Source organism: Cryptococcus neoformans, chromosome 3 (genome assembly GCF_000149385.1).
Source record: "Cryptococcus neoformans var. neoformans B-3501A chromosome 3, whole genome shotgun sequence".
Classification (NCBI taxonomy): Eukaryota; Fungi; Basidiomycota; class Tremellomycetes; order Tremellales; family Cryptococcaceae; genus Cryptococcus; species Cryptococcus deneoformans.
The window spans coordinates 381,646-406,979 of record NC_009179.1 but is presented as its reverse complement, the minus strand read 5'-3'; the positions used below and the strand labels follow the sequence as shown (position 1 = coordinate 406,979).

The 25,334-nt window shown below is 47.4% G+C and overlaps 11 protein-coding genes across 11 annotated transcripts in view; 6 read left to right on the top strand and 5 right to left on the bottom strand.

Annotated features, from left to right (window-relative positions):
* Positions 1-253: 253 nt before the first annotated feature.
* CNBC1450 (hypothetical protein) lies at positions 254-2,421 on the top strand (the record flags this gene model as incomplete). Its single annotated transcript, XM_771559.1, has 7 exons — positions 254-357; positions 406-763; positions 809-1,075; positions 1,125-1,308; positions 1,356-1,535; positions 1,582-1,746; positions 1,799-2,421. The coding sequence occupies 7 exons, from the start codon at positions 254-256 to the stop codon at positions 2,419-2,421; spliced, it is 1,881 nt and encodes a 626-aa protein (XP_776652.1).
* A 243-nt stretch (positions 2,422-2,664) lies between these two features.
* CNBC1440 (hypothetical protein) lies at positions 2,665-4,618 on the bottom strand (the record flags this gene model as incomplete). Its single annotated transcript, XM_771558.1, has 7 exons — positions 2,665-2,789; positions 2,848-3,052; positions 3,107-3,353; positions 3,408-3,692; positions 3,744-3,934; positions 3,981-4,325; positions 4,385-4,618. The coding sequence occupies 7 exons, from the start codon at positions 4,616-4,618 to the stop codon at positions 2,665-2,667; spliced, it is 1,632 nt and encodes a 543-aa protein (XP_776651.1).
* Positions 4,619-5,111: 493 nt separating this feature from the next.
* CNBC1430 (hypothetical protein) lies at positions 5,112-5,985 on the bottom strand (the record flags this gene model as incomplete). The annotated part of the gene is made up of 4 exons (XM_771557.1): positions 5,112-5,291; positions 5,344-5,628; positions 5,690-5,798; positions 5,861-5,985. 4 exons carry the CDS (start codon positions 5,983-5,985, stop codon positions 5,112-5,114), a joined length of 699 nt encoding a protein of 232 aa, XP_776650.1.
* Positions 5,986-6,812: 827 nt separating this feature from the next.
* Positions 6,813-8,824, top strand: CNBC1420 (hypothetical protein; the record flags this gene model as incomplete). Its single annotated transcript, XM_771556.1, has 7 exons — positions 6,813-7,068; positions 7,127-7,409; positions 7,463-7,689; positions 7,748-8,058; positions 8,133-8,406; positions 8,453-8,640; positions 8,702-8,824. The coding sequence occupies 7 exons, from the start codon at positions 6,813-6,815 to the stop codon at positions 8,822-8,824; spliced, it is 1,662 nt and encodes a 553-aa protein (XP_776649.1).
* Positions 8,825-9,356: 532 nt separating this feature from the next.
* CNBC1410 (hypothetical protein) lies at positions 9,357-10,300 on the top strand (the record flags this gene model as incomplete). The annotated part of the gene is made up of 2 exons (XM_771555.1): positions 9,357-9,606; positions 9,672-10,300. The coding sequence occupies 2 exons, from the start codon at positions 9,357-9,359 to the stop codon at positions 10,298-10,300; spliced, it is 879 nt and encodes a 292-aa protein (XP_776648.1).
* A 35-nt stretch (positions 10,301-10,335) lies between these two features.
* Positions 10,336-11,883, bottom strand: CNBC1400 (hypothetical protein; the record flags this gene model as incomplete). Its single annotated transcript, XM_771554.1, has 6 exons — positions 10,336-10,641; positions 10,691-10,736; positions 10,792-11,170; positions 11,223-11,330; positions 11,380-11,527; positions 11,578-11,883. 6 exons carry the CDS (start codon positions 11,881-11,883, stop codon positions 10,336-10,338), a joined length of 1,293 nt encoding a protein of 430 aa, XP_776647.1.
* Positions 11,884-12,178: 295 nt separating this feature from the next.
* CNBC1390 (hypothetical protein) lies at positions 12,179-14,160 on the top strand (the record flags this gene model as incomplete). Its single annotated transcript, XM_771553.1, has 10 exons — positions 12,179-12,338; positions 12,396-12,647; positions 12,706-12,726; positions 12,787-12,961; positions 13,024-13,297; positions 13,350-13,457; positions 13,509-13,586; positions 13,640-13,644; positions 13,699-13,912; positions 13,966-14,160. The coding sequence occupies 10 exons, from the start codon at positions 12,179-12,181 to the stop codon at positions 14,158-14,160; spliced, it is 1,482 nt and encodes a 493-aa protein (XP_776646.1).
* A 377-nt stretch (positions 14,161-14,537) lies between these two features.
* CNBC1380 (hypothetical protein) lies at positions 14,538-17,232 on the top strand (the record flags this gene model as incomplete). Its single annotated transcript, XM_771552.1, has 12 exons — positions 14,538-14,664; positions 14,723-14,884; positions 14,952-15,011; positions 15,063-15,265; positions 15,318-15,870; positions 15,917-16,008; positions 16,056-16,372; positions 16,422-16,460; positions 16,518-16,627; positions 16,679-16,895; positions 16,955-16,963; positions 17,019-17,232. 12 exons carry the CDS (start codon positions 14,538-14,540, stop codon positions 17,230-17,232), a joined length of 2,103 nt encoding a protein of 700 aa, XP_776645.1.
* Positions 17,233-17,813: 581 nt separating this feature from the next.
* CNBC1370 (hypothetical protein) lies at positions 17,814-21,775 on the top strand (the record flags this gene model as incomplete). Its single annotated transcript, XM_771551.1, has 7 exons — positions 17,814-19,148; positions 19,197-19,492; positions 19,539-20,055; positions 20,106-20,455; positions 20,512-21,313; positions 21,364-21,502; positions 21,555-21,775. 7 exons carry the CDS (start codon positions 17,814-17,816, stop codon positions 21,773-21,775), a joined length of 3,660 nt encoding a protein of 1,219 aa, XP_776644.1.
* Positions 21,776-22,518: 743 nt separating this feature from the next.
* CNBC1360 (hypothetical protein) lies at positions 22,519-24,518 on the bottom strand (the record flags this gene model as incomplete). Its single annotated transcript, XM_771550.1, has 5 exons — positions 22,519-22,551; positions 22,641-22,781; positions 22,897-23,038; positions 23,136-24,084; positions 24,182-24,518. 5 exons carry the CDS (start codon positions 24,516-24,518, stop codon positions 22,519-22,521), a joined length of 1,602 nt encoding a protein of 533 aa, XP_776643.1.
* A 344-nt stretch (positions 24,519-24,862) lies between these two features.
* CNBC1350 (hypothetical protein) overlaps positions 24,863-25,334 on the bottom strand; it is a gene marked incomplete at both ends in the record, with an annotated part of 1,127 nt that continues 655 nt past the window's right edge. The window contains 2 exons of the mRNA XM_771549.1: positions 24,863-25,048; positions 25,105-25,334. The exon at positions 25,105-25,334 is cut by the window's right edge and continues 58 nt beyond it. Of these exons, the coding sequence (XP_776642.1) occupies positions 24,863-25,048; positions 25,105-25,334 (416 nt within the window). The remainder of the gene's footprint in view (positions 25,049-25,104) is intronic.

Here is a 25,334-nt window from a genome sequence, read left to right as displayed (position 1 = left end):
TTGTTCCGCTGCGCCAATCTTGGTGACAGACTGTTGTGAATGTAGGTAGGATTGTAAATAGGATCGTGAAGTTGAACGTATGGGCAGATGGAAGATGTACCGATCTCTTCATTCGCCACATGCAGAAGCTACGGGTGGAGATGGGGGAATCTCCGTTCTTGCTTGTGCCAATTCGGCCCACCGGTCGGTCACTATGTGCTCGTTTAACTCTTTCCTTTTGGGATGTATTTCAATAAAGCGCGTACGAAACAAAATGCCGGCAGACATACCCCCAGATGCCAAGATAAAGATGGCGAACGATTTAAGAAAGGCCATAAGAGAGCTCAGGGATAGGGGTCTTATGGTCGCTGCAAAGTGGTATGTATTTGCCCCATAGGTTGCTCGACAACTGACCAAAACTTACAGGGCTTCTGAACTGCTCATGTCCTTACCGAAAGAATATCGGTCTACATCGAACTTAGTATTCAGCCCACCACCCCAAATTTCTTCGTTACCGCCACGCTCACCGCCAGGTCACGCCCGTCCATCCATAGGAGACTTCCTACCCTCTCCGGGTCCGGGCGCTTTCGCTCAAGCAGGACCGAGCCGCGGACGTACAATGCACGGTATAGAAATCGAGGAGGAAGAGAATGTTATTGAGGAGGACGAGTTTCAGTTGGCTAGGGGATATTTTGATCTGAAGGAATACGACCGGGTAGCATGGGTTCTGAGGGACGCCCAGGGAAGTCGTGCGAAATTCTTGAGATATTACTCAATGTATCTCGTGAGTTCCATTGTCATAATAAACTAAATCGCTAAAAATTCCTAGTCTGCGGATAGAAAAGCACAAGAATCACTGCCACATTTCCTCGATACCAAAGAAGAACGTCTTGCTTTCTACCCTGCCCTCTCTGCTCTTTTATCAGAGCTCAAAAAAGAGAGCGACCCTTACCTGATCTATCTTCGTGGACTATGTTATATGCGTCTGGATAGACGCCCTACAGCGATTAAATGTTTTATGGACAGTGTAAGGCTCAAACCCTATAACTGGAGTGCATGGAGCCAGATGGCGCAACTGGTATCCTCAGCGGACATGGTAGGTTGGCTACGGAAGGTCGCAAAGGGCGCAGCTCATTATGCTGCAGTTTATTTCGCTAAAAGAGGAGCTACCCTCGACACCAATGCTTACCTTTTTCGCTATTAATTGCATGCTGGACCTTCACACTGCTACGGACCTCGTCATGAACATGATTAAGGAGCTACTGGAAATTTTCCCTTCCAGCGTACACCTTAAAGCTCAACGCGCACTGGTGTATTACCATATGCGAGGCGAGTGGCTCCTTTTCCACATTTGATTGTTCGTTAATATAATGCAGATTTTGAAACCGCCGAAGAAGAATTCGATGCTGTTCAACATTTGGATCCATTCAGAATGGAAGAAGTTGACATTTACTCCAATATGCTGTATGTGATGAACAAGCAGGCCAAGCTTGGAAAGCTGGCGCATGAGTACGCAGAGATAGATAGGAATAGAGCTGAAGTGTGCTGCTTAATTGGTAAGGCTCATTGTCATACTGTGAAGATGCCACTGACAAGCGATAGGTAACTACTATTCATCAAGATCTGATCATACCAAGGCAATCACCTATTTTAAACGCTCTCTCATGCTCAACCGAGAATATCTCCCCGCTTGGACTCTGATGGGGCATGAATTTGTTGAACTCAAAAACTCACACGCCGCTATCGAAGCTTACCGGAAAGCTATTGGTACGTCGCTCCCGCGTTTGTGAAGTTCTGCCGCTTATCTCATGTGGTTAAGATGTCAACGCAAAAGACTATCGAGCATGGTATGGTCTTGGCCAAGCATACGAATTACTTGATATGCCTATGTACGCCATTGAGTACTATAATCAAGCAACATCCCTCCGTCCGTATGACTGTCGAATGTGGACCGCTCTCGCGACTGTATACGAAAATCTCCACCGCCTTCCTGACGCCATCCTTGCGCACACCCGCGCTCTCCTGGGAGCCGATCGGGTCCAAACAATGACCATCCTCCTCAAATTGGCTTCTTTGCACACAACGTTGGATGAGATAGACAAGGCGGTCGGGTATCACCGAAAAGTAGTAGCACTAGGCGAGAAGAGTGGATTGGAGGTGGCAGAAATGGCTGGAAGTTATTTGGCAGTAGCAGAGTGGGAGATGAGAGGTGTTATACAGCTTCAACAGAGGGAAGCGAGGGAAGGCAAAAGGTTAGATAGGACAAACGGGGATGGGGACGAAACTATGGATGGTGCAGAGGCATTGAAAGAGGCTGACTTAGCCCTCGCGGCGCAGTATATGGAGAGGCTGGCTCAGACAAATGCGCCGCAAAGGGATAGAGCAGAAGAGCTGTTGAGAAGTCTGAGGGTATACGAAATGAGGACGGTGGCGGCCATATAACTTATTCATACACGCCATTTACGAATAACGAGAGCATTAATTATGATATAAACGGTATGCTGCATAGTAATGACTATAGATTATCACAACAATGACCAATCAAGGCCATTCGTTTGAGCTCTCTCGTGCCAGCAGACATTGAGCTGGCCCCACAAGGAGACATCACTTCCTAAACCCAAAATAAAAGAACAAATAGTTACAAATTCAGTCGAGAGCCTGCTCTCCGTTTGAACGCCGATGTCTTTAGTCGATACTGATCCTTCGCTGCGCCAAGGTCATTTCCTGTCCCTTTTCTTCAGAAGCCTCGCTATCATTTGACCAGAAACCCAACACTCCTCCAAACATTTTCGCACGAGGCTTGGCCAGCACTTCATCAGAACCTCTTGTCAGCCGTTGCATAATGGCGAGGTGGATCGAGATACTCACAAGCCTGCTTCAATCCCTTTCCAAAATTGATCCAGACCATCACACCCCATACCCCACAAGCGGCGAGTAATACCAGACTAAATATATCGAAAATCGTTAGGGACTTTTCGAGGTTGACATAAGTTGTTGAGACTTGTTGCCAGATGCGAACGAGTTTGAAAATGAAGTAGGCACATCCTCCCCAAAGTCCAACCATGAATGCAGCCTAAAAGGAAAGGTCAACGCTCAAGTCGCAGCATATTCCATTGGTTGAACGCACCATGAAGTACATGTTTTCATACTTGGCTGCAAACCGACCGATAACGAGGAATATAATTAAAAGAGGGAATGCAACCCATGTAACGATGTATTCCGCATCCGTCGGATTAAGAACCAGCCAGATAAACTGGATGCCAAACCCAGCACAGAAAAAGGCGCTAAAATAGCAGATACACTCAAAGACCTGGAATTTAAAGAAGTATTCCCGTATCATGAGATCTGCGCCGAGGAACCGGTATCGTTGCCAGCTGCCAAAACCGTCAGTATCGTGCAACTCGGTTCCGAAAGGAACTTGATCTCACCCGAATTCTCGTCTTAGCAGCACAGAGAGTGCCAGTAAAGCCAAACACGAAGCTCCAATGATCACAATTATCAATGCAGTCAAGATGTTGAGCGGAATTGTCATCAATGTTGTACTGGTTCCGCCAGTAAGTCCATCAGCGAGGTTGCTCCCCAAGATTTTGCGAAGCTCAAAAATCTGAATGACAGCATATCCAAGGAAAGCGAAGTTGAAGATTGTGACGGCAAAGACTTGGATAGAGTTTTTGGTGCGAATAGCGACGACAGTGAGGACAAACTGCCATAAGCTATAATTAATTAGTCACTAGGTTATATACCTTGACTCGATTCAAACTTACTGGGCAAGACCAAAAATGATCAGATAGATTGGCAAACGGCGCTTGTTCTCGAGTTCGACCTCGGTTGAACTATTCGATTTCACTTCTTCATTGAACCGGTATAAGATATTGCCCTCGATGCAAAGGTCGACGACCGTCTCGAAGATGATAACCGCCAAAAGCAACCTCGTGTATAATGTGGACGGGAAGATCTACTGATCATCAGAAAAGTGTCCAAGCCTACGGATAATAGCTTACTCTATCCCACCACTTCTTCTTGGCTATTGGCGCTGGGACGGGCCAGTCCTTATCCTTACCCTCTGACGTACTACCTCTCTTCTCGGAAATATCTGTGGTCATCGATACCCTATTTCCTTGTTCTCCAAAGTGATCACCCATTATTGTTTGTGACCGAGGTGAAAATTGCATCTGCATGCCTGGCGAACGAGAAGTTACAGGTGATGATTGAAGCATACCTTCATCTGAAGTAGATTGAACCATATCCTCGCCGTATTGCGTCTGGGATGAGAAAGAGTAGGGTATAGAGGAGTATGTTGAGAGAGGGTTGTGTGTGGAAGGGAGATAGAAGTCTGACGGTGATGGCTACAGAGCAAAGGACCTTAGTTGCGATCACTGCGAGATCGAAGGGGAAATTGACTCACCATAGGTCCGTGAAGCTTTAGCGCTCCTCGCTTTTCTTTCTCTACTGGTCGGTAGTTTGGTGACGCCGCACTGGTGCTCGCACTGGCGGCCACCGTAGCCGCTGCTGCGGAACTTAATGCTTGTGGGCTGCTTCCGGCGTAGCTACACCCGTAGGCCGTCTCTATATCCCTTTCTCCATGGTCATACAGGTAATCGGTGACGGTAAATCGCTCTTTGCCTTTTGAGTAGGACATGATTATGAGACAGTCGCACGAACGTCAAAGAGTGTGTTGAATTTGAAGTTAGGCGAGAGTGAGCACGGTCGGCCGGCAACTGTGTTTTGTGATCGGTACGCTAAGAAATGTAGAAAAGAAGGACTAGACGAGCTATTGAGATATATAGTTATAGTTAGGAATTGTTGTATGGACAAGCAGTGTTGGAATTGGAAAGAACGAAAACGACAAGCCTTGTCGGCTTGTCACGCAGTTCGATTGTTGTCGCTTTCCTTGCTCATTCATCAGCGCTCACAACCAGTACTGCGCGACGCGTCCCAAGCCCCCCAAGACACTCATGAACCCAAAGCCCAGACCATTGAATATCCTCAACGAATGCGATGCAGATAAAGTTTCGCCCATCTTACCTAACTACGCGAATAGATGCCGCATATGCATACATGATTAGATATTTACCGGACAGCATAATACAAGTACAAGTGATACAGTGATAGAGTACATAGCTAATCATCTTCTATCGCGTTGTTGTGGTGTTATGATTGGTTTGCTTTTGCGCCACTCCATCTACAGACTGATCGGCCGACTTTTCTGTGGGTACCGTGCCCAGCTTTGACATATCCATTGTGTGCTTGGGGGGCACTCCCTTTAAGCCAATAAAGTACACTTGCGAGCGTTGAGACGTGGATGCTTCGGTCTGCGCGATGTTAGGTTCCCAATGCAAGTCCGCAGAAATGCGTGATGCTTACAAATAACAGAGTTACACTAAAAACATTCGCCAGTTTTTGCACTTTTAGAGGCCACTCTTCAACGTCTCTTCTCCCATCAGGAAGCCTTCTTATGCCAGCAGGCGGTTGAGAGGTATCGATGTCCATTATAGGTGTCATCAATTCTAAGTCACCAAAGTCCGGACAGTGAGGCTGATTAGCATAGAGACGAAGACGGGTTGATCTGTGTGGGTGGTCAGGTGCCGGGGGCAGTATGCAAAGTGTTCGCAGGCGGACAGAAGTCACGAATGGAATGTGAATGATCAGCTAACTCAAATCGATTAGCAACAATTTCTCGCATTCGTCATCTTATCGGGACGCCGCTCACATCGTCGTCTACGCCAGATTCCACATATTGCTCCTGATCCAGCCTATCATCCCACGTTTTGATGACAGAAGGAGCCGAAGATGGATTCTCAAGGTTCAAGCCTGTAACGCTTGGGTCGCCTATATAAGCCGTTGATGCTCGCACCTCAGGTTCAAGCAATAGTAAACTCACTTGTCCCGGTCAATATGACTCCAAAGGTTAGTCGTTGCCCCTTCGCCAGCAGACGCTCGCTCCAGTACTTCAGTAGTGACGCTCCCTGTCAGATCGTCTGTTGTGAGATCGTCTGCGCAGCTCATAATGGATTATGGGGAGAAGGTGCAAATTGGTGATCCCTTCATTCCCGCTAATCAAATGAAGGTAAGTTGGCGGCTGGCAGCTTGCTTGCTTGGCTGGAGCCTGGAGATGTCCCTTCGGCGATGTCCGAGATGTAATTATTTTTTATTTTTTCTTCATTCATTTCTTTCCTGTCACCTGCCGTTGTGTGGGCCGTGTGCCCTTAGACTACTTACCCTTGAGGGTATAGGTGTCCCGATCTATGTTTGTTACGCACCAACTCAAAGCAAGGAACAAAGCAAACCTGCCGCAAACATGCCGAACGAAGAAAACCCAAATGATAGAAGCCCATGTCGCTCTGTCTCCCCATTCCCTCATTTTTTTTCCTTTGTCATCTGTTGTATGAGACTCTATTATGTGTTGAGCAGCCTGTTGTTACATGCCAGAAGCAATAAAACCTTATCCGCCCCTGTCTGCTACCGTTTGCTGATCGGAATTCGAAGCTTGGACGGCGGAGAACGAAGGGATGACGATTCAGGAACAAGCAAGAATGGAGTTACGACGACGTCAACAACCACTCTTATTATACCTTTTTACCTTCCACTACCACGATGTTTTAGCGCTTTCCACTTCCCGTTTATCAACCATAACCTATTGCGCCATCACACCTTGCGTCATGCATCTTCGGCATACCGGGGATGAAGATGCAGGCACATCTCCGTTTCTTCTTGCTCTCCTTCCTTCTCCACGATCCAAAACTATCACTGGATTCTTTCCCATCACCACCCCCTTCTTCGGGCTGCATCGCCATAAGCCCGCTTGACTAACGTATATATAATGTAGCCCCTAAATGGCTACTCAATTCCTCAATGCTCCCTTCGTAGAGATGTGGTATAAACTGATATCGGTCGCCCTACTAGCCTTAACCAGTGGTTCAATTGTCGACAATGCACCAGACTTCAGCGCACTAATCAGTCGAAAGCCCTCTGCATTGGCTGCACAGAAGGAGGCTAGAAAGGGACTCGTGGAAAGAGGAACCCTAGGCCACAATCAGCTTTTTGCAAGAGATTCGTCAGATAGAAAGTTTTACAACAACAAGACATCAGGTCGGTGACTGACTTCTATCACCACATGCTCACTTGTCGCTAACCACTATTAAAATAGAATTCTTCATTGAATCCCTTCCAGATATCCCCTATGACTTGGGAGAAATATATAGTGGCCTCATACCCATCGATTACAGCAACCAGTCTGAAGCCCTATTCTTTGTCTTCCAGCCCAAGCTCGGTGAACCTTCTGAAGACATCACAATCTGGCTCAATGGTGGACCTGGCTGCAGCTCTCTTGGTGGATGGTTACAGGAGAACGGCCTTTGGACTTGGAAGTCTGGTACTCTACAACCTGCTCTCAATCCATACTCGTGGGTGAACCTGACCAACATGCTTTGGTATGTATCCCAGGCCCACCTGATTTCGCGGGAGACTAATCGAAAGCGCTTAGGGTGGAGCAACCTATAGGCACTGGCTTCTCTACGGGTACCCCCAAAGCCACCACACAAGAAGAGACTGCACAGGACTTTATCAAATGGTTCAAGAACTTCCAAGACGTCTTCGGTATCAGTAACTACAAGATATTTGTTTCCGGTGAATCGTACGCTGGGAGATACGTGCCTTATATCAGCGCCGCCATGCTGGATGAGCAAAATACGACCTATTACAATCTTTCTGGTGAGCGACGATCAATCGTGAGGAACAATGAACAGGGTCGGGCTGATCGTAAGATTAGGGGCTCTCATATACGACCCCGTCATCGGCGAATTTGATGTAGTGCAGCGACAAATGACAACCTACCCTCTTGTCGAAGCCAACTCCAATATGTTCAATTTCAACGCCACTGTTATGGCCGAGCTGAAGCAGTATCACGAGAGTTGTGGTTTCAAGGATTATATTGACAAATACCTTCAATTCCCCCCACCTGAAAAACAACCACCTATGCTTTTTAACAGAAGCGACAACGCCAGTCTCATGTGCGATCTATTTGATGGTGTGATGTACCTGGAGATTCAAGTGAACCCATGTTTCAACGTCTATGAGGTTGTAAGTCAAACTCATCTGCTTTGTAAATTGTCCCTTCTTTTCGGTTCAGGACTGATCACTGCCATGCACAATAGAACAGTATGTGTCCCTTGCTATGGGATGTTCTTGGAATGCCCACTGGATTTAACTACGCTCCCGGACCTGTCTACTTAAACAGGTCCGACGTCAAAGCTGCTATGCACGCACCTCAAAACATTGACTGGGCCAAGTGTTCCCCAGACCCGGTATATGTAGGAGGTTACGCTGGACCGGAGTGGCAAGGCGACCTTTCGGCGGATCCTATACAAAAGGTCTTGCCGCAGGTAATCGAGGCCACAAACAGAGTACTGGTTTCGAATGGGGATTATGGTGCGGCTTAATTTGATCTCACGATACTGTACTGACAGAATCTCAGATATGGCCATCATTACCAATGGTACTCTTCTTTCCATTCAAAATATGACTTGGAACGGCCAGCTTGGATTCCAGTCCGCCCCATATGAGGAAGTCTACATTGACATTATTGACACGCAATGGTCTGCCATCTATGAGGCTAACGGTCTACCTGGTTTCCCCGGGCCCCAGACCACCATGGGCATTCAGGTAGGCTCCTTTTTCATTACTGTGCCCGACTGAAAGAGGAAGGGATAACTTCTGGACGTAGCATTATGAGCGCGGTCTCATGTGGGTCGAGACCTTCCAAGCTGGTCATATGCAACCTCAATACCAGCCTAGAATGGCTTATAGGCATTTGCAATGGCTCCTCGGCCATGTGGACAAGATTTAGGTCAGCTGTACATATATATGACCTTTTGTAGTTGCTGTGTTTAGTTATATGGAACATTAGTATTTGTAGCTTGATTGCAGTAGTGGCCGGTTTGATACTATGATACCTGTATTATAATAATTTAGAACAATGGGAAGATGGCGGCGTTCGTCTCTGAACGAAATACCGTTTTTGTCAGTCCACGCCTCCAAGTTATGATTGTAAACAAATTTTGTGCAATGCAACCTGTTCAAGGTCGGCTGAGAATAGAACACCATGGAAGTTACCCCCCTAACGAAGTTAAGACCCGTCCTCCAGTTATATACGTAAAGAACGAACGTCAACGATGATGCAACCGACGACAACGAAGAAGACAATGCGTGAGGCCGAGGAAATCGTGGGAAAGTCGCTTTTGAAGTTGTGACGTCGATCTGAACCGCAATGGTGACTAACCATCCCAATCACCATCGATCAAAGAAATTGCCCAGCAAGGATGCAAGTATGATAGCTCTACTTTTTAGCCCTTCTAACCTTATCAACAGGCCCACCAACAATGAGCTATTATCAAGGTTGCCAGACAAGGGAACATCCCATATTTCCTCCCTTTCACTTCCACAAATGGAGAGCTGTAGATGACCGAGTGCGCGGCGGGTCGTCTGTTTCGCACATTGCCCCTGTCAAGATTGACGTCTACGGGCAGGTGAAGAATGCTCCTGAACATGAGGGGTTTGGAGATGAAAATATATGGAAGGGACACAATAAAGGCGACAAAAGCCTCGCAGCGAGATTCTGGGGAAATCTTGGTAAGTCTATACTTCTGTCTCATGTTGGACGCTAAACATTCGTGCGCTGACTTAATTTCACATAGACATCAAGACACTGGGAGGAGCTGGGTTTGCATCGCAGGCATTTCTGTATGGTCCTTACCCGCTTCATCTTCCCCGAATCAAATACGAAGGCATCGTCATTTCTGCTCTTCCTGACCCTCTTCAATTGTCCCAAGCCAATGCCCCCTTGTTCGAGAAACCAATGGAGTTTACCTTTGTGATTAAAACTACCCCAACCAGTCATATCCCCAAACACCCCAAAGTACCTCCTCCCCCACGTTCCGCGAAGCTCATTTATGAGGCACATTTTATCCTTACCCAAGAAAATAATCAGGGCAAAACTCCAGGGGAACAGAAGTTCTATTTCCCTTGGGACGATTTCAAAGCGACCTACAGGGGTAAGGAAGTCAAAGAAGATGACCCAAAATGGGTTCCGCTTGATACCTCTAGCATTTACGAAGTGAGCTTGATGTGCAGGAGTGGATTTGGTGAACAAGAAGGGGATTTTGGGGTGATCGTCACTGGCATTTCTGCTTGGGAGAAAGAAGAGAAGGACCAGGAAGAGGCAAACTGCTGGCAAGGTGTAAGAGAGTGGTTTAGATATGTCACTGGATACGATGTAGGAGTGAAATTGGAGGAGTCTGATGATGAGAAACAGTATGCGGGGTGATATATATATATATACATGTACATTATACGTGTAACCTACCATTCCATAGAATTCATTTGAACTAGCAGCGCTGCTAAGCCTTCCTTTCCAGCACACTGTCTGTAAAAGTCCATAGGTACACATCCTCTTACCCTTTTACCTTCTGCCATCCACTCAAGTAGAACTCTACACATACGAGCGTTGATACCTTCAATCCCTAGGCCCCAATTAGGCCAACCGAAACCTTTAGCAATGATTGTGGGCAGCGACAGGGGAAAATAAGAGGCTGTAGTGTAGCAAAGGGTGAATGGTGGGCTATATGCGGGGGAAGGCTGAAGTGTCGGCTCAAGATACCTGACAATCTACTAGGATCAGCATATGTCATGAAATGATGATATGAATTTCACTTGCTACTTGAAATTTTTGTGGGATTTGAAGAAAAGTCTTGACACGGTACCTGAACCAGCATCATCTACAAATGTGACGAGTTGGACAAAATGGTAACCACATACCAGTCTTGTGTTCTGACCTGTGTCTCCCCGCAATTCCAATCAAATCCTCCAATCCTCGAATCCGGCCATCTACTAGGGTGGATACCCATCCCATTAGGCCATTGATTTTCAGTATCTTTATCCCGATTGAACCTCGTCATCAACATCCCTTTTCCTCTGACTTCACCAAGCTTGGGTATTCGCTCTTCTAGAAACCAAAATTTCTCTAGACGGTTTTCGAAAGCGGCGTATACCAGAGCTGAAAAGGATGGATGAAATGGAGGAGACTCTTCCTTGAGACAGAGGATGATGGTCTCAGTAAGATGAGAGGAGAGGAAGGATTGGAGAGCATCTAAAAGTACGGGAAGGGAAGATTGTTGGGAGCGAGGACCATGATACACTATGATTCCTTCATCAATCGCCCATCCTTCTACAATTTAAGGGTGACTCACTCAAAAGCTGATCGTCGACTACCCGGAGTCGAACATCCAGAAAACGTACGCCATCCAGCAGCTGTTGCTCTATTGGTGTACTAGGTTGCTGGCATTGTGAAATAGGGACTTCAAATAGATTAATTAGGTATATTTTTATTGCATTTACATGACTTACAGCCATACAAAGCGCAAGATTGATGAGTGCCAGGTAACGTTAAGTTGCCCAGGGGAGTATCGTCTGGAATAAACGACATGAAGTTGGCTGTATCAAAATTGCTGAAGATGATAATGAAATGCTTGTTCCCTCCACTAGGAGCTTCCTTCTGTTATTACAGCATTAGATACAACATGGGCCATTGAAGGCTTCACATACTAGAAGTTGATAAGCGGTGTAACCCAGATCCTGATTTTCACTTTTGGTAATCCATGTCTTGACCTCGATTCTCTCCCACCCCCTTTTCCGCAGCATCCGTCCAGGAGTAATCTTCACAACAAGCTCTCCTGCTCCTCCAGGGCCGCTGAAAGCGAGGGCCAACTTTTCGGCCTTAGGTAACGCACCTTCTAGATCGATAAGATACCTTCCGCTTCTGGAACTCGACTCGAAGCTGACGGAAGAGCCTGACGAGGCAAAAACAGCTGATCTGATCTCAATCCTTGGGGCGACTATTTCCATTATCATACGGAGGTCCGTCTTCTGGAGGAAGAGATGAGTTGCCAAATAGAACGATAGTCTCACGCACGAGAAATCCCGCCCGTGTTTCCGTCGAGAACGTCCGGAGGTACCGAAGATAACCGACTTCCGGCTTTCTAGGTACAACGACGGCTATCCGATGACGCATTTGACGGAGCCGATACGACTGAGAACTGACAACCTCTTTCGCTTTCTCCATTTTTATCTCTAGTATATCAAGGGCAACGCAGGCAACGAAACGGGCATATTTTTCTGTAAACAAGTCATCTCCTAAGAAGCCATAATGTCCTTAGCATTCAAAACCATTCTCAGGGCTGGCATACCTAGAAGGAGCTTCGCCTTGGCGAGGTTCAACTCTAGTGCGGCTCGTAAGACACCGTCTAGCCCTATTCAGCAGCTTTATGATCTGCGAGAGATAGATCGCCTGACTACTTCTGTGGGAAGTGAGTATTCTCTTGTTGTAGGAGACATGCATGGATTGCTAACGACTGCTCTGTCAGAATCTTCTACCGGCGGGAACCACCCCTCTCCCCTGCTCATGCGCGCTCTCCCGGCTCCTTGGCTCTCGTCTTCTTCCCCCGACCTTGAATCTCAAGCATCCAAAGATGATTCCCCAGATCATCAATGCGATGAGCATGAGGCTGCACCTCTGGGTCCTAGGCATATGAGCGAAAGTTTTACTAGCTTTGATCTGCCTTTGGCCAGCGATGCCGCTTTGTTTGATCGTTATGTGAATACTTCAGGAGGTTTCAGTAAGTACTGTCCAGCCTTTAACAGTAGAAGCTGTAATGCTGATTGTATTCATATTAGGGATGGGAAAGCTTCTTGAGCGTAAGTTACTCTGCATAGAGTACTGATGAGACATCAAACTGACATCGCCTTTGAACATAGACCTCGATTCTCTTGCAGGCGCCGTTGCCTACAGGCACTGTCTTCCACCTCCCAAAAGCGGAGCCAGCACTGCCGCTGCATTCCATGATGCCTCTTCGAGGGCTGGTCTCTATCTCGCTACAGCAAGTGCGGATAGGCTTGACATGTTCGGGCGACTGAACAAGGACAATGTGCGGTAAGTCGACCTCAGCAGCTATTCCTGTTATTTGTCTAAGGTATTTACAAATGGCACTTCAGTGATCTGAAGTTCTCCGGCTTTGTCACATGGACAGGTAATTCCAGTATGGAGGTAGTCGTTAAAATGGAAGGATCTCGTCCCGATACTGTCGACTGGGAAACATTGATGCTAGGCCGATTTGCCATGGTGTGCCGAGACTCTAAGACACACAAGTCAAGGAAAATACCCCCATTAATTGTTGAGTCAGAGGAAGAGAAAATTCTCTGGGCCATTGGCGATGAGCATCAGAAAAGAAGAAAGGCTAGCGCCATGAACGCTTTGGATAAGGTCCCAGTGAGTAGACGTAAATTGTTTCAATAACATTAATATCTAACTTCACATTAAGCCATCATCCGAGGAGGCCAAAGAACTTCACGAGCTTATGCTCAAGGTCCAAGAAGCTAAAGATGGCAAGATCAACGGACAAGAGATTGTGGAGATGAAAGATACTAAGGTCGGTCAATCGCAAGTGATTTAGGCGAGAGTGATTAATCTTTCATTGCAGATTGAGACTGTTCAGCTTATGCACCCTCAAGACAGAAACTTGCACGGGAAGGTCTTTGGTGGCATTTTAATGAGACTTGTTCGTTTGCGCCTAGCTTTCCTTTTGATAATGTTGCTGACTATAATTCGTAGGCATTGTGAGTTTCCGTAAGATTGATACGCTGCAGTGCAATACGACTAATCGGCAATAGTGAGCTCTGCTTCACGAATGCTTCCCTTTTCGCCCAAGGTCCTTTGCGATTTTTGGCCCTTGACCAAATCACCTTCCGACTGCCAGTACCCATTGGTGCCGTGCTTCGACTGTCTTCTAAGATTGTGCACACAACCCGGCCACACGAGGGACCAGATGGAGAAGCAAAAGTGCATGTCATGGTGAAAGCTGAGGTTGAAGAGGTTGAGACTGGGGTGAGTCAGATTCACATTTGTGTTAGGGGCCTTGTTGACTAGTGTCGTGGTAGTCTCGACGGGAAACCAATACATTTTTCTTCACCATGGCAAAGGGGGGTCGACAGCCTCTCGGGAGAACAGTTGTCCCTACCACGTATAATGATGCGATGTTTTATTTAGAAGGCAAGAGAAGAGTGCAAGTTGGAGACGAAATGAGGAAATTGTATCTGGGTGAAAGGGCAGGCGCAGTTGGAGACGCTAATTAAGGGGGTTGGTTTTTCGGGTTCTTATGCATGTATTTTATTGCTTTATTCAACATTCTGATCCTTTTATGGATCCAGCGCAACCTAGATACCAAAATTTGGGATGCATTGAAAGCAGGAAAGAGTAACTGCTGGTCAGCTCGCAATACGTGGCGAAAAGAAGAAGCGTGATGGAACCGGAGAAACAGGAAAACAATCCGCCGTCGGCAGTTGAACGCAAAGTGAAGCATAATAGAAGATGGGCCACACCATAATAACAAAATAAATACTTTTATACAGCTAGTTATCCTTTTTGGCTTTCAACCTTGTCCACCGCCGTTTTGGCCATCTCAACTATACTGGCCGCCCGGACATTTAGCTTCCAGTAACATACGCAAGGCATGGCTGCGACAGTCACCTCCCCTACAACGGCTTCACCAGTTGTTTCTGTACTGCAGTGGGACGAGGACGCTGTCGTATCATACCTTTCCAGCATTGGGCTTGGACAATATGAGGCGGCGATACATGGTTAGCTAGATTGCGTCCTTTATCAGCACAGTGCTTGAACTGATGGACCATCTTGTAGAACATGGAATCGCTGGCGATGTCCTGGTCGCCCTCGATCATGAAACTCTTCAAGATATGGGAATGTCCAGCGTCGGTCATCGACTAATGCTTCTACGAGCTGTCTATGAGTTAAAAATGGAGCAAGGGCTAGAAATAGGAGATGACGAATGGAGACCACCAGGTATGGCTTTTTTTGGAGAAGGATGAGAAAGGCGCAATGAAGAGCTGATTCTTCCGACTGTAAATAGAAATAGAAGATCGCGACCGCTTGGAAGCGGGAAGACTGCTGGAGGTCGTACGGCAACAGCGTAGGTAATATAATGACAGACGTGAACAACCGCTAATGCCTTGTGACGTAGAGGAAAGGCTATCCCTGATAGAAAGAGATCATGATCTGTTGAGAGCTGCTTTGGAGGAAAGAGGGATATCTGTACCACACGTTCAGTATGAGACTGAGGAAACTCTGGCGGGGTCTATCTCAAGAAGGCCGGATGAACTCGGAAGGTCGAACAGCTACAAGTGGAGAGATTTCAAGGATAGTGACAGTGCAGAGCTTGCTCCTGTGGGTCAAGTTGTTGCTGATGATCTTGATTAGTCTCTGATCATGTCCGTAGAGCACCTCAAAACCGCGTCCTGAACAGCTTTTCCCGGCCTCTTTAGCATCCTCCGCCCTTGCCTCATCCCTCAACGCACCTCTTTCATCAAACTCTGCCACTTTTCACGATAGCTTCACCCCAACAACCTCTAACCACAATTATGTGGACTCTCCCGTAGCAAGTAACGCTGACAGAAGAGATGGTCGACCAATAAATAGAGTCCTCACGGAATCGTCAAATCTCGCCAGCAGTACTTCCAGCTCTCCCAGCATGACTCCACCTGCATTGTCATCACAATCCCTCTCCGCCTCTTCCACCAAACTCTCGTCATATCCTTCTGTATCATCTTCGGCCCCTGTCCCAGGGCCGTCAACTCATTCCGCAAACCCATCAGATAGAGAGAGATCGAGAGCAAAGGATGCAGCGAGAAGCGCCGCCAAATCTTTCAGAGTGACTTTAGAGGATCCCTGCTGGAAAGTGTTGCCTGCAGCTTTGAAAAAATATAAGATTAATGATGATTGGCGGCTATATGCGTTATTCATTTGTTACGATAGTACCGGAGAGTCTACGGGTGAGCAAAATCCTCACAAATAGGGGCTTGTCTAACTCTATTGCAGAACGGTGCCTGAGTTACGATGAGAAGCCGTTGTTACTGTTTCAGAAGCTAAAAGAAACAGGTCACAAACCAGTCTTCATGCTTCGTCACATTGTCAGTCACCTTCTGTGAACATTGGAAAGGAGCTGATCTTCCTTCAGAAAGATATAAAATCACCCGTATACGTCGCCCATACAAAACAAGCCCAAAAGCTTGGCCTTCCTCCCAACACCACAGCTACTCTTCTCCCAAAGATCAAACCTGCCACTGAGACCTCCTTGTCCCCAACGAAACCCAACACCCTCAAACCTGATATTCCTCGTACGGAAGATGGGCAAACACCGAATGGCACAGCTTTCCCCGAACTACCAAGCCCGGGGCTTAGAGATGGAGACGGCGGAGGGCGCGCGCCAAATGGGCAGCTGGTTGATCCCGATGGTTCGGTGGTAGATGTGACATACGGAGTGGCTATCTACCCGTATGTTAACGAACTATGACGCCGTAATCGCAGAACTGATTATCTTTAGATATTGTCGAGATAGAGAAGATGAGTTTGACGTGCCTGTGTAAGTGCCATCTTTGCCGGCTTCTTGAAAGTCGCTTGAGCTGAAACGCGGCAATAGTGGGTCGACATATGTCATTCGTTCTAAAAATAAGGGTTGGTATATTGTCAATCGCGATCCTGATGCGACAGGTATACCCAATAGCTATACACAAGGCTGGGTACCAGCAGGTAAGCAGCTTGGTCGATGCCCTCGTATAACTACCTAAATAAGCTCTGTAGGATGTCTACTTGAGCTCAGTCAACCTATGTCGATCATCTCACCTTCACCTGACGGACAAATCGCTCCCTACCCCGGTTTAGCTCCTCTTCCACCCTCTCATATCATCTCAAGTAGTTATGCTGGGTTTGTGCTGATGGATTATGACTCAAAGGGGGACGACGAATTGACTCTGAAAGAGGGAGAGAAGGTTAGGGTCTACAAGAAATATTGTCATTGGTAAGTTTCACAGCCCAGATAGCAGTGTGTCGGATGATGACCAGATACGCCGGTAACAGGAGCTATGTGTGAGTAGCTGTACAAATTGCCCTGATCGATGAAATTAACTGACGAGTCTCATAGAATTCGTAACGAAACTGGTGAGCGAGGCTGGGTGCCTGCATGGTTTGTTGGGAAGACTTCCATCACCATTCCAGTTGGCATGCGCGAAGCCGAAACTGCTGTTAAACCCAAGCCGTCTTTGGGATCGAAGTCTACAAACATAAAGTTAGACCAAGGGGCCATTGATGGTGAGGCAAACGAGGATAAAAGCAAAGATGAAGTTGGGGAAAAGTGAGCGAAGAATTGGGGGAACGTCGAAGAAAGAGCATGCTGAATGCGATTTTGTATATAGCGGTTGATGATGTAGAGCATTTTCGGAGGTTTAGCCTCCCTATCGTAAACCTGCGTTTGTAATCGCTCGCAATACTGATCTGATATGTTTCACTGCCTTCTGGGATTTGGAATAACGTTTTGCATTGAATGTTCAATTATTTTGCCATTCGATTTGTAAGAAAAAAAGAAAGAGCTGATAATCTCCTGCGTCACAACTTCTGTCTAGAAATTTTGGTCCCATAACTCTGTCGTACGCGGTTCCGACGAAAGGCGAGTCGACTGGTGCTAGTTTGTCAGGCAGAGCTGTAGTTTTTCTGACTCCTGACTTTTCTTTTCACCTCTGTATCTTTTTCTCGTTCTCCAGTGGGCATCCCACTGATTATTCATCCCTTTAATTTGTAATTCAAAAGTTTTTAGAAAACCGGGCTTCGGACGGCAAAAAAAGTTAAAACCCCGACTTTACAATTGACATCTCTTGATACTATCGCCACTTGGCAGAGAACTTATTCTTTTCTTGAAAGCTCAACAGCGCCGATGTCAACAATGTCAGAGTCATCGTCTACTCCTTCCCGTCAGCCTCCTCCCCATATGTCCAAAACGGTTCCTGCGGCAACAACAGCACATACGCCCACACAAACAGGGCCAGTACCGGGCGATGGCGCATTCTTGCTGAATCAAAAGAATCATTACCGGCGCAATAATGGACACAGCCACCGTAACGGAGGCCAGGGTCGGAGAGATAAGGGGAAGGGGCGAGAAATTGTTGTCGATGGAACAGCTGCGAAAGGGGAGAAGTCACAGTTGGATGGGGATGGACTTGTGCCAATTGCCAGATCAAGCGCGACAACTTCTCAATCTAGTGGAAGGCGTGGTTCAGGTCCTGAGGAGGGCAAACATGTGAACGGAAGCGGGGGGGAATCCAATTTTCAGCAGCTGTCCGAAGATATACCACACGGCAGGAAGGCGAGGGAGCTTCAAAACGGCGAAGGTAGAGAAGCACCAGGTCCGTCGAAGTTATGTATCGACTACAGCCTCAACCCTTGGGTTGGCGAGGATGAAGCATCAATAATAAGCACGCAATCGTCTCAATCGGGCTCCCAACGATCGAACGTTCCGCCTGGCCCAAGCAATGTGCCAATTCCCGGCGGCCCTGTCGCCCGAATGCATCCACGACAGAATCAACGGTTCAACAAACCTTCGCTGGTTGTGCGCGTCAACGGTCAAGCCAACTGTAACGGAATGAATGGTAATGATCGTTCCCATGCTCGAGTCAATGGCAGGCAAAAGCACGGCGTGGTTCAGGATGGAGTTTCTGTTACCGACGAAAGCGTGACGCCAAATTCCTCCCGAGGGAAAGGTCGTACGCCGAATTCCCGACCTCTTCCCGACCTTCAATCACGTACTCGTGCTGCTCCTTCTGTTGAAATGCAACGTACTCTAAAAGCTGTCAAGATTCCACAATTACAGCAAATTGCACCCATGGATCCTTCTGCGCCTGCATTCGTCCCAGGTGCTGCATTGCTAGCATCGGAGCTTGATGAGAATCCTCTGCCTTCTCGGGAAGAAGCTTTTGCAGAAGGTTCTAAGGAGAAGAGAAGTAGGAAGAAACCCCCCAAGAAGGAGAAGTCCGATATCGTCGCGCGGCAAACTGGATCCACGTCTGTCAGCAGAAGGACAGCATTTGAGCAATCCACAAAACTCACCTCCATGAATCCCAAGGATGGAAGGACATTGAAGCCTGGGAAGCTGGATGAACCTGCTCAAGGCGTTGTAAGAGCTGAACAGAAACAACGGAAGAAGGCGGCGCAGGAATCAGATGATCTGGTGGCAAGGTTGACCAAGGGCCTCAGAAATCGCCCATTCGTTGAATGTCCTATTGTAAGTTGCTCATTATGCAACACTTGATTCATTTTTGACCAGAAGTAGTGCTTTAATTCTATCACTCCTTCGCAAGCTATATGGTGTTGCCTCCCCCCTGATAGACCACCGGAGGTAAACTCCGCCACTCTCGTTCCAAATCCTATCACTGGCTCAACTTCAGCAGCATCGCATTATTCAGCTTGCTACACACCCTTCCATCTTGAATGTGTCAAGGACTGGGCAGAAAGAAGTTTGCAAGAAGAAGATGAAAGGGTGCGTGGTGGTTTGAAAGAACCAGAAGAAGTTGTATGGAGATGTCCAGGTTGCCAGAAGAGACGCTCGGAGGCCCCCAAAGATTATCGGTGAGTCCGTACTGATAGGATGTGATCTGTGCTGACAATAATGCAGCTGCTTCTGCGGTCGATTGTCACACCCTGCAACTTCACTTTCCGCCCCTCATTCTTGTGGTGATTCTTGCGGTCGTACAAGGCAAAAATGCGCGCATCCATGTCCGTTGCCATGTCATCCTGGTCCATGTCCTCCTTGCAATATCGCACTTATTGTACCGTGCCCTTCTCACAGCATTCCAATCACTGTCAAGTGCTCTTCCGCTACATCAAATAATGCTGCATTGTCTCCTGTCTGCGACGATACCTGTGGCAAACCTCTTGGATGTGGTCATAAGGATCATATTTGCCCCGAACTGTGCCACTATGGGCCTTGTCAGCCATGTATGGAGAAGGAGGTCGTGAAGTGTTACTGTGGTGAAGAAGAGAAAGAGGTGGAATGCGGATGGAATAGATCACAGGGAAAGCTTTGCGCGCGGTTGATAGATGAAGGAATAGAAGAGACATGGGAAGGGAGGTTTAATTGTGGAAAGCCATGCGAGCAGCTGTATGACTGTGGTATTCACATGTGTCATGAGGTGAGCCAATCTTACCAACTCGTTCAAGCTCTGAGCTAACTTGACGATAGACTTGTCATCCGCACGCAGTTACACCTTACCCTTGTCCTCTCTCTCCATCAATCGTGACCCACTGTCCCTGTGGAGCTACTCCTCTCTCATCACTTCCTGGGTTCCCTCGACCAGACTGCCTCGCGCCCATCCCAACATGTGCGAAACGATGTCCCAAGGTGCGACCATGTGGCCACCCCTGTCCAAATAATTGTCATTCTGGTGAATGCCCGCCGTGTCACGAAGAAATTGTTAGGTCATGCCGATGTGGGCAGAGTCAAATCTTGGTGCCTTGTGACGTTTTGAGGGAAAGAATGGCAAATGGGCTCGGTGACGTAACTTGTGAAAGAGTCTGTAAAGCGTTGAGAAAGTAAGTTGATTTATTATCATTGATCATGTAAAGCTTTAGTTGACTCTTGCTTGAAGCTGCGGTCGTCACGAATGTGGTCGATTATGTTGTCCTCTCTGGGAACAAGTCAAGTTCCGAAACAAAAAACAGCGTAACGAAGATAACGACATATACCCTGATGATGATCTGCATAAATGCCAGCTTATATGTGGCAAGACTCTGAGCTGTGGTCGACACTCATGTCCCAAACCTGATCACAAGGGTCCTTGTGGTCGATGTCTTCAGGCTTCCTACGATGAGGTATGTGATAATGTGGAAATAAAGGGATCAACTGACTTTCTTCCTAGCTGGTTTGCCATTGCGGTCGAACAGTCGTCTATCCTCCTGTTGCATGTGGCACCAAGATCAACTGTGCTTTCCCTTGTGCTCGACCCGCATTTGCTTGTGGTCATCCAAAAATACCCCATCAATGTCATGAAGAGGAGGAATGCCCTCCTTGTCCCTACCTCACTGTTAAACCATGTGCATGTGGTAAGGATCCTGCTGTCAAGAATGTACGATGTTCCCAGGACCGCGTTTCCTGTGGTCAACCTTGCGGCGAACTTCTCTCTTGTGGTTTCCACAAATGCCAGAAGCTGTGTCATCGACCTGGAGAGTGCGATTCCTGTAATCAAGTTTGTGGCAAACCCAAGTCAATTTGCAAGCATCCTTGTACAGCGACGTGCCATGCCCCAGCGAAGTGCCCGGAAAATGATCCATGTCAAGCTATTATTACCCAGACTTGTGCTTGCGGCCACCTCCAAAGCCGCACTTCATGTGGCGCATCCAAAGCCAACCCGAGGAGCCGAGAACTTGATCAGCTCAAGTGCAATTCGGAATGTTCGGTGCGTCAACGTAATGCGCGATTGGCCGATGCTTTGGGCATAAAGCCAGGGGAGAGGAACCAGGAAGTTTATGAAGATGAGCTGAAACTCTTTGCGGTTGGAAACCACAAATTTGTCAAAATGGTGGAGACCACATTTGAAGAATTCTTTAAAGGACCAAGGCAGATGATGATTCTTCCTCACAGTGAGTTAACCTTTTACCTCCTTCAATTTTATTGCTGACATATCTCTTTTAGTGCCAGCGGCCAAGAGGACATTCGTCATGGCTCTTGCAGACCATTACCGCCTGACTCGCGAGCTAATCGATCAGGAGCCCAATCGATCTGTTCAAATTCGCCGCCGTATCGACACACGTATCCCAAAGCCTCTCCTCAGCAGCGTCGTTCAACCATCTTCTACTCCCCAGCCACGCTTAGTGACTACCATGCCAAGTGCTTGGGGCAAAACGTCGCGTTAGCGGGCTCTTATTACCCCGACCTGCCCCATTCTATGTGTTTTTCATTTCCATATTACTCGGTTAAAACTCATGATAATTTCTCAATCTTGTATGGTCAACATGCTCTCGGGCCCGTGCATCCTCCAACAGTAACATGCATGCATTATATAAACCTCCTGATCTTTTAGTTGAAATTGGCTGAAGACATGTCTTTACGCCCACTCAAATACTCTCTAGGCATGCACTTTTTACCACTTTATCACGCGTTTCTGGCATTTCTGTAGATTCTGTACTAATAATATATATTCCTAATAGCCCGTTTCAAATATAAAAAGTTAAGGCCTGACTAGTTAGCTAAGGTCAGTTTTAGAACAAGAAATGACCGTTCAAAACGATGATCAAAAGCAGTCTAAGGATGGCGGTATCGATGACTAGGACGTAGACGTCTGATATTGAATAAATGTGAATGAAACAACCAAGACATTGAAGGAAATTTCATTACTATTATGTATGCATATGCAGATTGTACATTACTGTAAAGCATGGGCATGGGTCGTCAGTGTGTAAGGGAATAGGATGGCAGGACAAAAGGGCAAACTACTACTCTGGCTTCCGCTTATTGCCTTCAAAGGCATTGTTCAACAAGAAACAAGACACTGGTTTCGTGACGAAGGGCCGACTTTAGGGACTTCATTACTGGATATTTGGCCAAGCTCAACACAGAATGATCAGAAACTCGTCGTCATTGGATTATACATGTCATTCTAATCACGTCGTCTTGTAGCTCCAAACCTCGTCTACATAAGACAAGAGACATCGTCAGCTCAATCCATGGGAAATATCATACACGAGCTAACAGGACGGGGAGGAAGAAGAAAAAACGTACAAGCGCTACTTCTCGAATGGTATAGCTCTTTAACAGACTCTTGAGATCATTCTTCTTTGGATCGAGGGTGCCATCCGCTAACTTCAAGTTGGATGGGAAGGAAGAAATAGGCGGTATAGTGATATAAACTGCGATGACGTTCTATTTGTTTTTAGAGTGGTGATCAGATTAGCTTTTTTTCAAAATGCAATGTATTGGACGGTGAGGAGAGGTATGAATGGTGGATGGAGGGAGACGTGAAAACAGAGAAACATACCTTTTGTACGAGCGCATTCACCCTGATAACGGTGTTCATCCACTTCCAACTCATCTTTTCTTCATACCAATCCTCCCCCCCATACGGTGAAACCGCTTGGTCATGCGTATCAGCATACACAGGGATGATAACGCACGCGAAACTAAATCATAGATATATGCGATTACCCAAAGAGGTGTACCGATCAGAATAAATCAGCTTCCAACTTTTTTTATCTGAAAGAATCTGAGACAACTCACGCAGAATGGGAAAACACTGGTCCTCGGCGGTACAAAAGCCAATCTACACAGAACTTGATGCCATCCTTCACAACCCAGCCCAGACTTCTGAAATGGTGGTACACCGCATAACTAACTAGTGCAGGGTTATCCGGCAATAACGGTGCTCCTTTACCCTCAGAGACAGACAATTGGGCAGAAAGAGGTGAAGACGGTGAGGGCCTAGGGAGGAGCAATTTCAATAGCTCGCCTGCATCCGCAGAGTTCGATGTCGGGGTGAGGTACATGCCAGTGGAAGGATCGTACACACGAAGCACCCCGATGGCTAGGGAGAGGAAGAGGGATTCTTCGATGGAGAGTTGGAGATATTCCATCTCTTCAACGAGGGATTCGTCAAATAGGTCCTCTTCGGCTTCCATATCGACGTCAGCGTCGGCGGGGGCTTGGGTAGTTTGTTCGGTCGAGGGTGCGGTAACAACGGCGGGAGTGGCCACAGATGTATCAGTATTGTCCTGAACCTGAGCTTGAGCCTGAGATTGAGGGGGTCGCCGACGAAAAGCATTTCTCCCCCTATTCCGATTCGCATCCGGCCTTGTCGGTCGGACAAGGAACGTCTGCGGCGTCAAGCTGAGTGGATCAATCTCGATTTGGCTTTGGCTGGCCAATGCTTCTCCCCCGGCTGGTAATTGTGATTGTGTTTCCGCTTCTCCCTCCAAGTCGACCTCATTATCGGGAGTGACCACGAGCGAGACGTCTGCTTCGTCCCCTTCTCCTTCGCCATCTTCTACATCGTCCCCTTCGTTATCACCAGGTTGAAGTTGAGATTGCGCTTTCGGTTCCGGTTGAGATTTTGCAGCCGCTACGATGGCTTCCGCCTTTTTGGCCGCATCCAGCATTGCTTGCGCCCTATCAATCTTGAATTGCTTACGCTCTAATCGCCTCTTCTCGCGCATTTGCTCTGCCGCTAGAGCTGCATATTGAACAAGCAAAACTCCTGGTTAGTCTTTATCCCTCCTTCCAATCTGATTTAATCCTAGGTTGGACCAAAGGAAATGAATAGAGCTTACTATCACCACCTTTCAACAATCCAATCCTCCTCGACCGCCAACTCGGTTCACTCCTACTCAGGCTACCTTTCCCAAAGAAACCTTTTTGAAAAGCCAAATCCATCATTTTCGGGTCTGTTATCCATACACTTCCTGTAGTTGGATCATATTCGCCTGTGATATGCTGGATTTCAACTCTAGCAGAGGATAGAGACGGAAGGAAAGATGTGAGGATGGATTTGGAAGATGCGGAGGAGGAAGAGGGGAATAGGATAGGCAGAGGTGTGCCGTATTTACGGTTATTGGCTGCGTATCGGGCCCTCGGTGGAAGTTTCAACTGCGGTTGCTGTTGGGCCATGGCGTACAAGGAAACGAGATGAATATATTTCCAAAAGACGATATCCAACTTTTGCTGCAAAGATTCATCTCGCAAGTCATAAGCAACAAGCCCCCCGAGACTAATAATTATATTTACGTAACAGTCAAAACAAACGTTCCGGACTTTCCGGTACATGTCCCCGGAGCTAACGGTTAAATCCGATTCTCCTCGCGACGCGCAACGCCATCGGCACCCCGAATAGGCATAAACAGAAAGCGCACGCAGACCCCCATTCTTAAGTCAATTCACAAGTGCACGATCCCAGAATCTTTATGTATCCCGCAAATAAATGCATATCTGTACTTTCATCCCTTCTGAATCCCTTAAGCGTTGAAAACAATGGAAGCGCCAACCTTGTGGGCGGCCTGACCAGCGGTGGGCTCGTTGAGACGGGTGGTGTCAACGGAAACACCAGCGGACGCCTTGACACCGGGTCGGAGAGCTTGGGTGTAACCAAGGGAGAGGACACCGGCGTTGTTGATCTTGGCCTTGACAAAGGCAGCGTTGTCCTAGGCAGATAAAATTAGTGAAAAAAATAACAAAGATATATATAGATGCAACTCACAAGGTAGGTCTTGGCACCGACCTCGAGGGAGACATTACCAGCGGTGGACTTGGTGTCGTAAACGGCCTTGGCACCAGCCTCGACGTCCTTGGAAACCTTGTGGTAGTAAGAGGCGGCGAAGGTGGAGAGGTTACCGAGACCGTGAAGGGTGACGGCGTACTCGGGGGCAGAGAAGCCGACGGCACCAGCGTATCGGGTGATGGCGCCGGAGAGGACATCGTAAGAAGCCT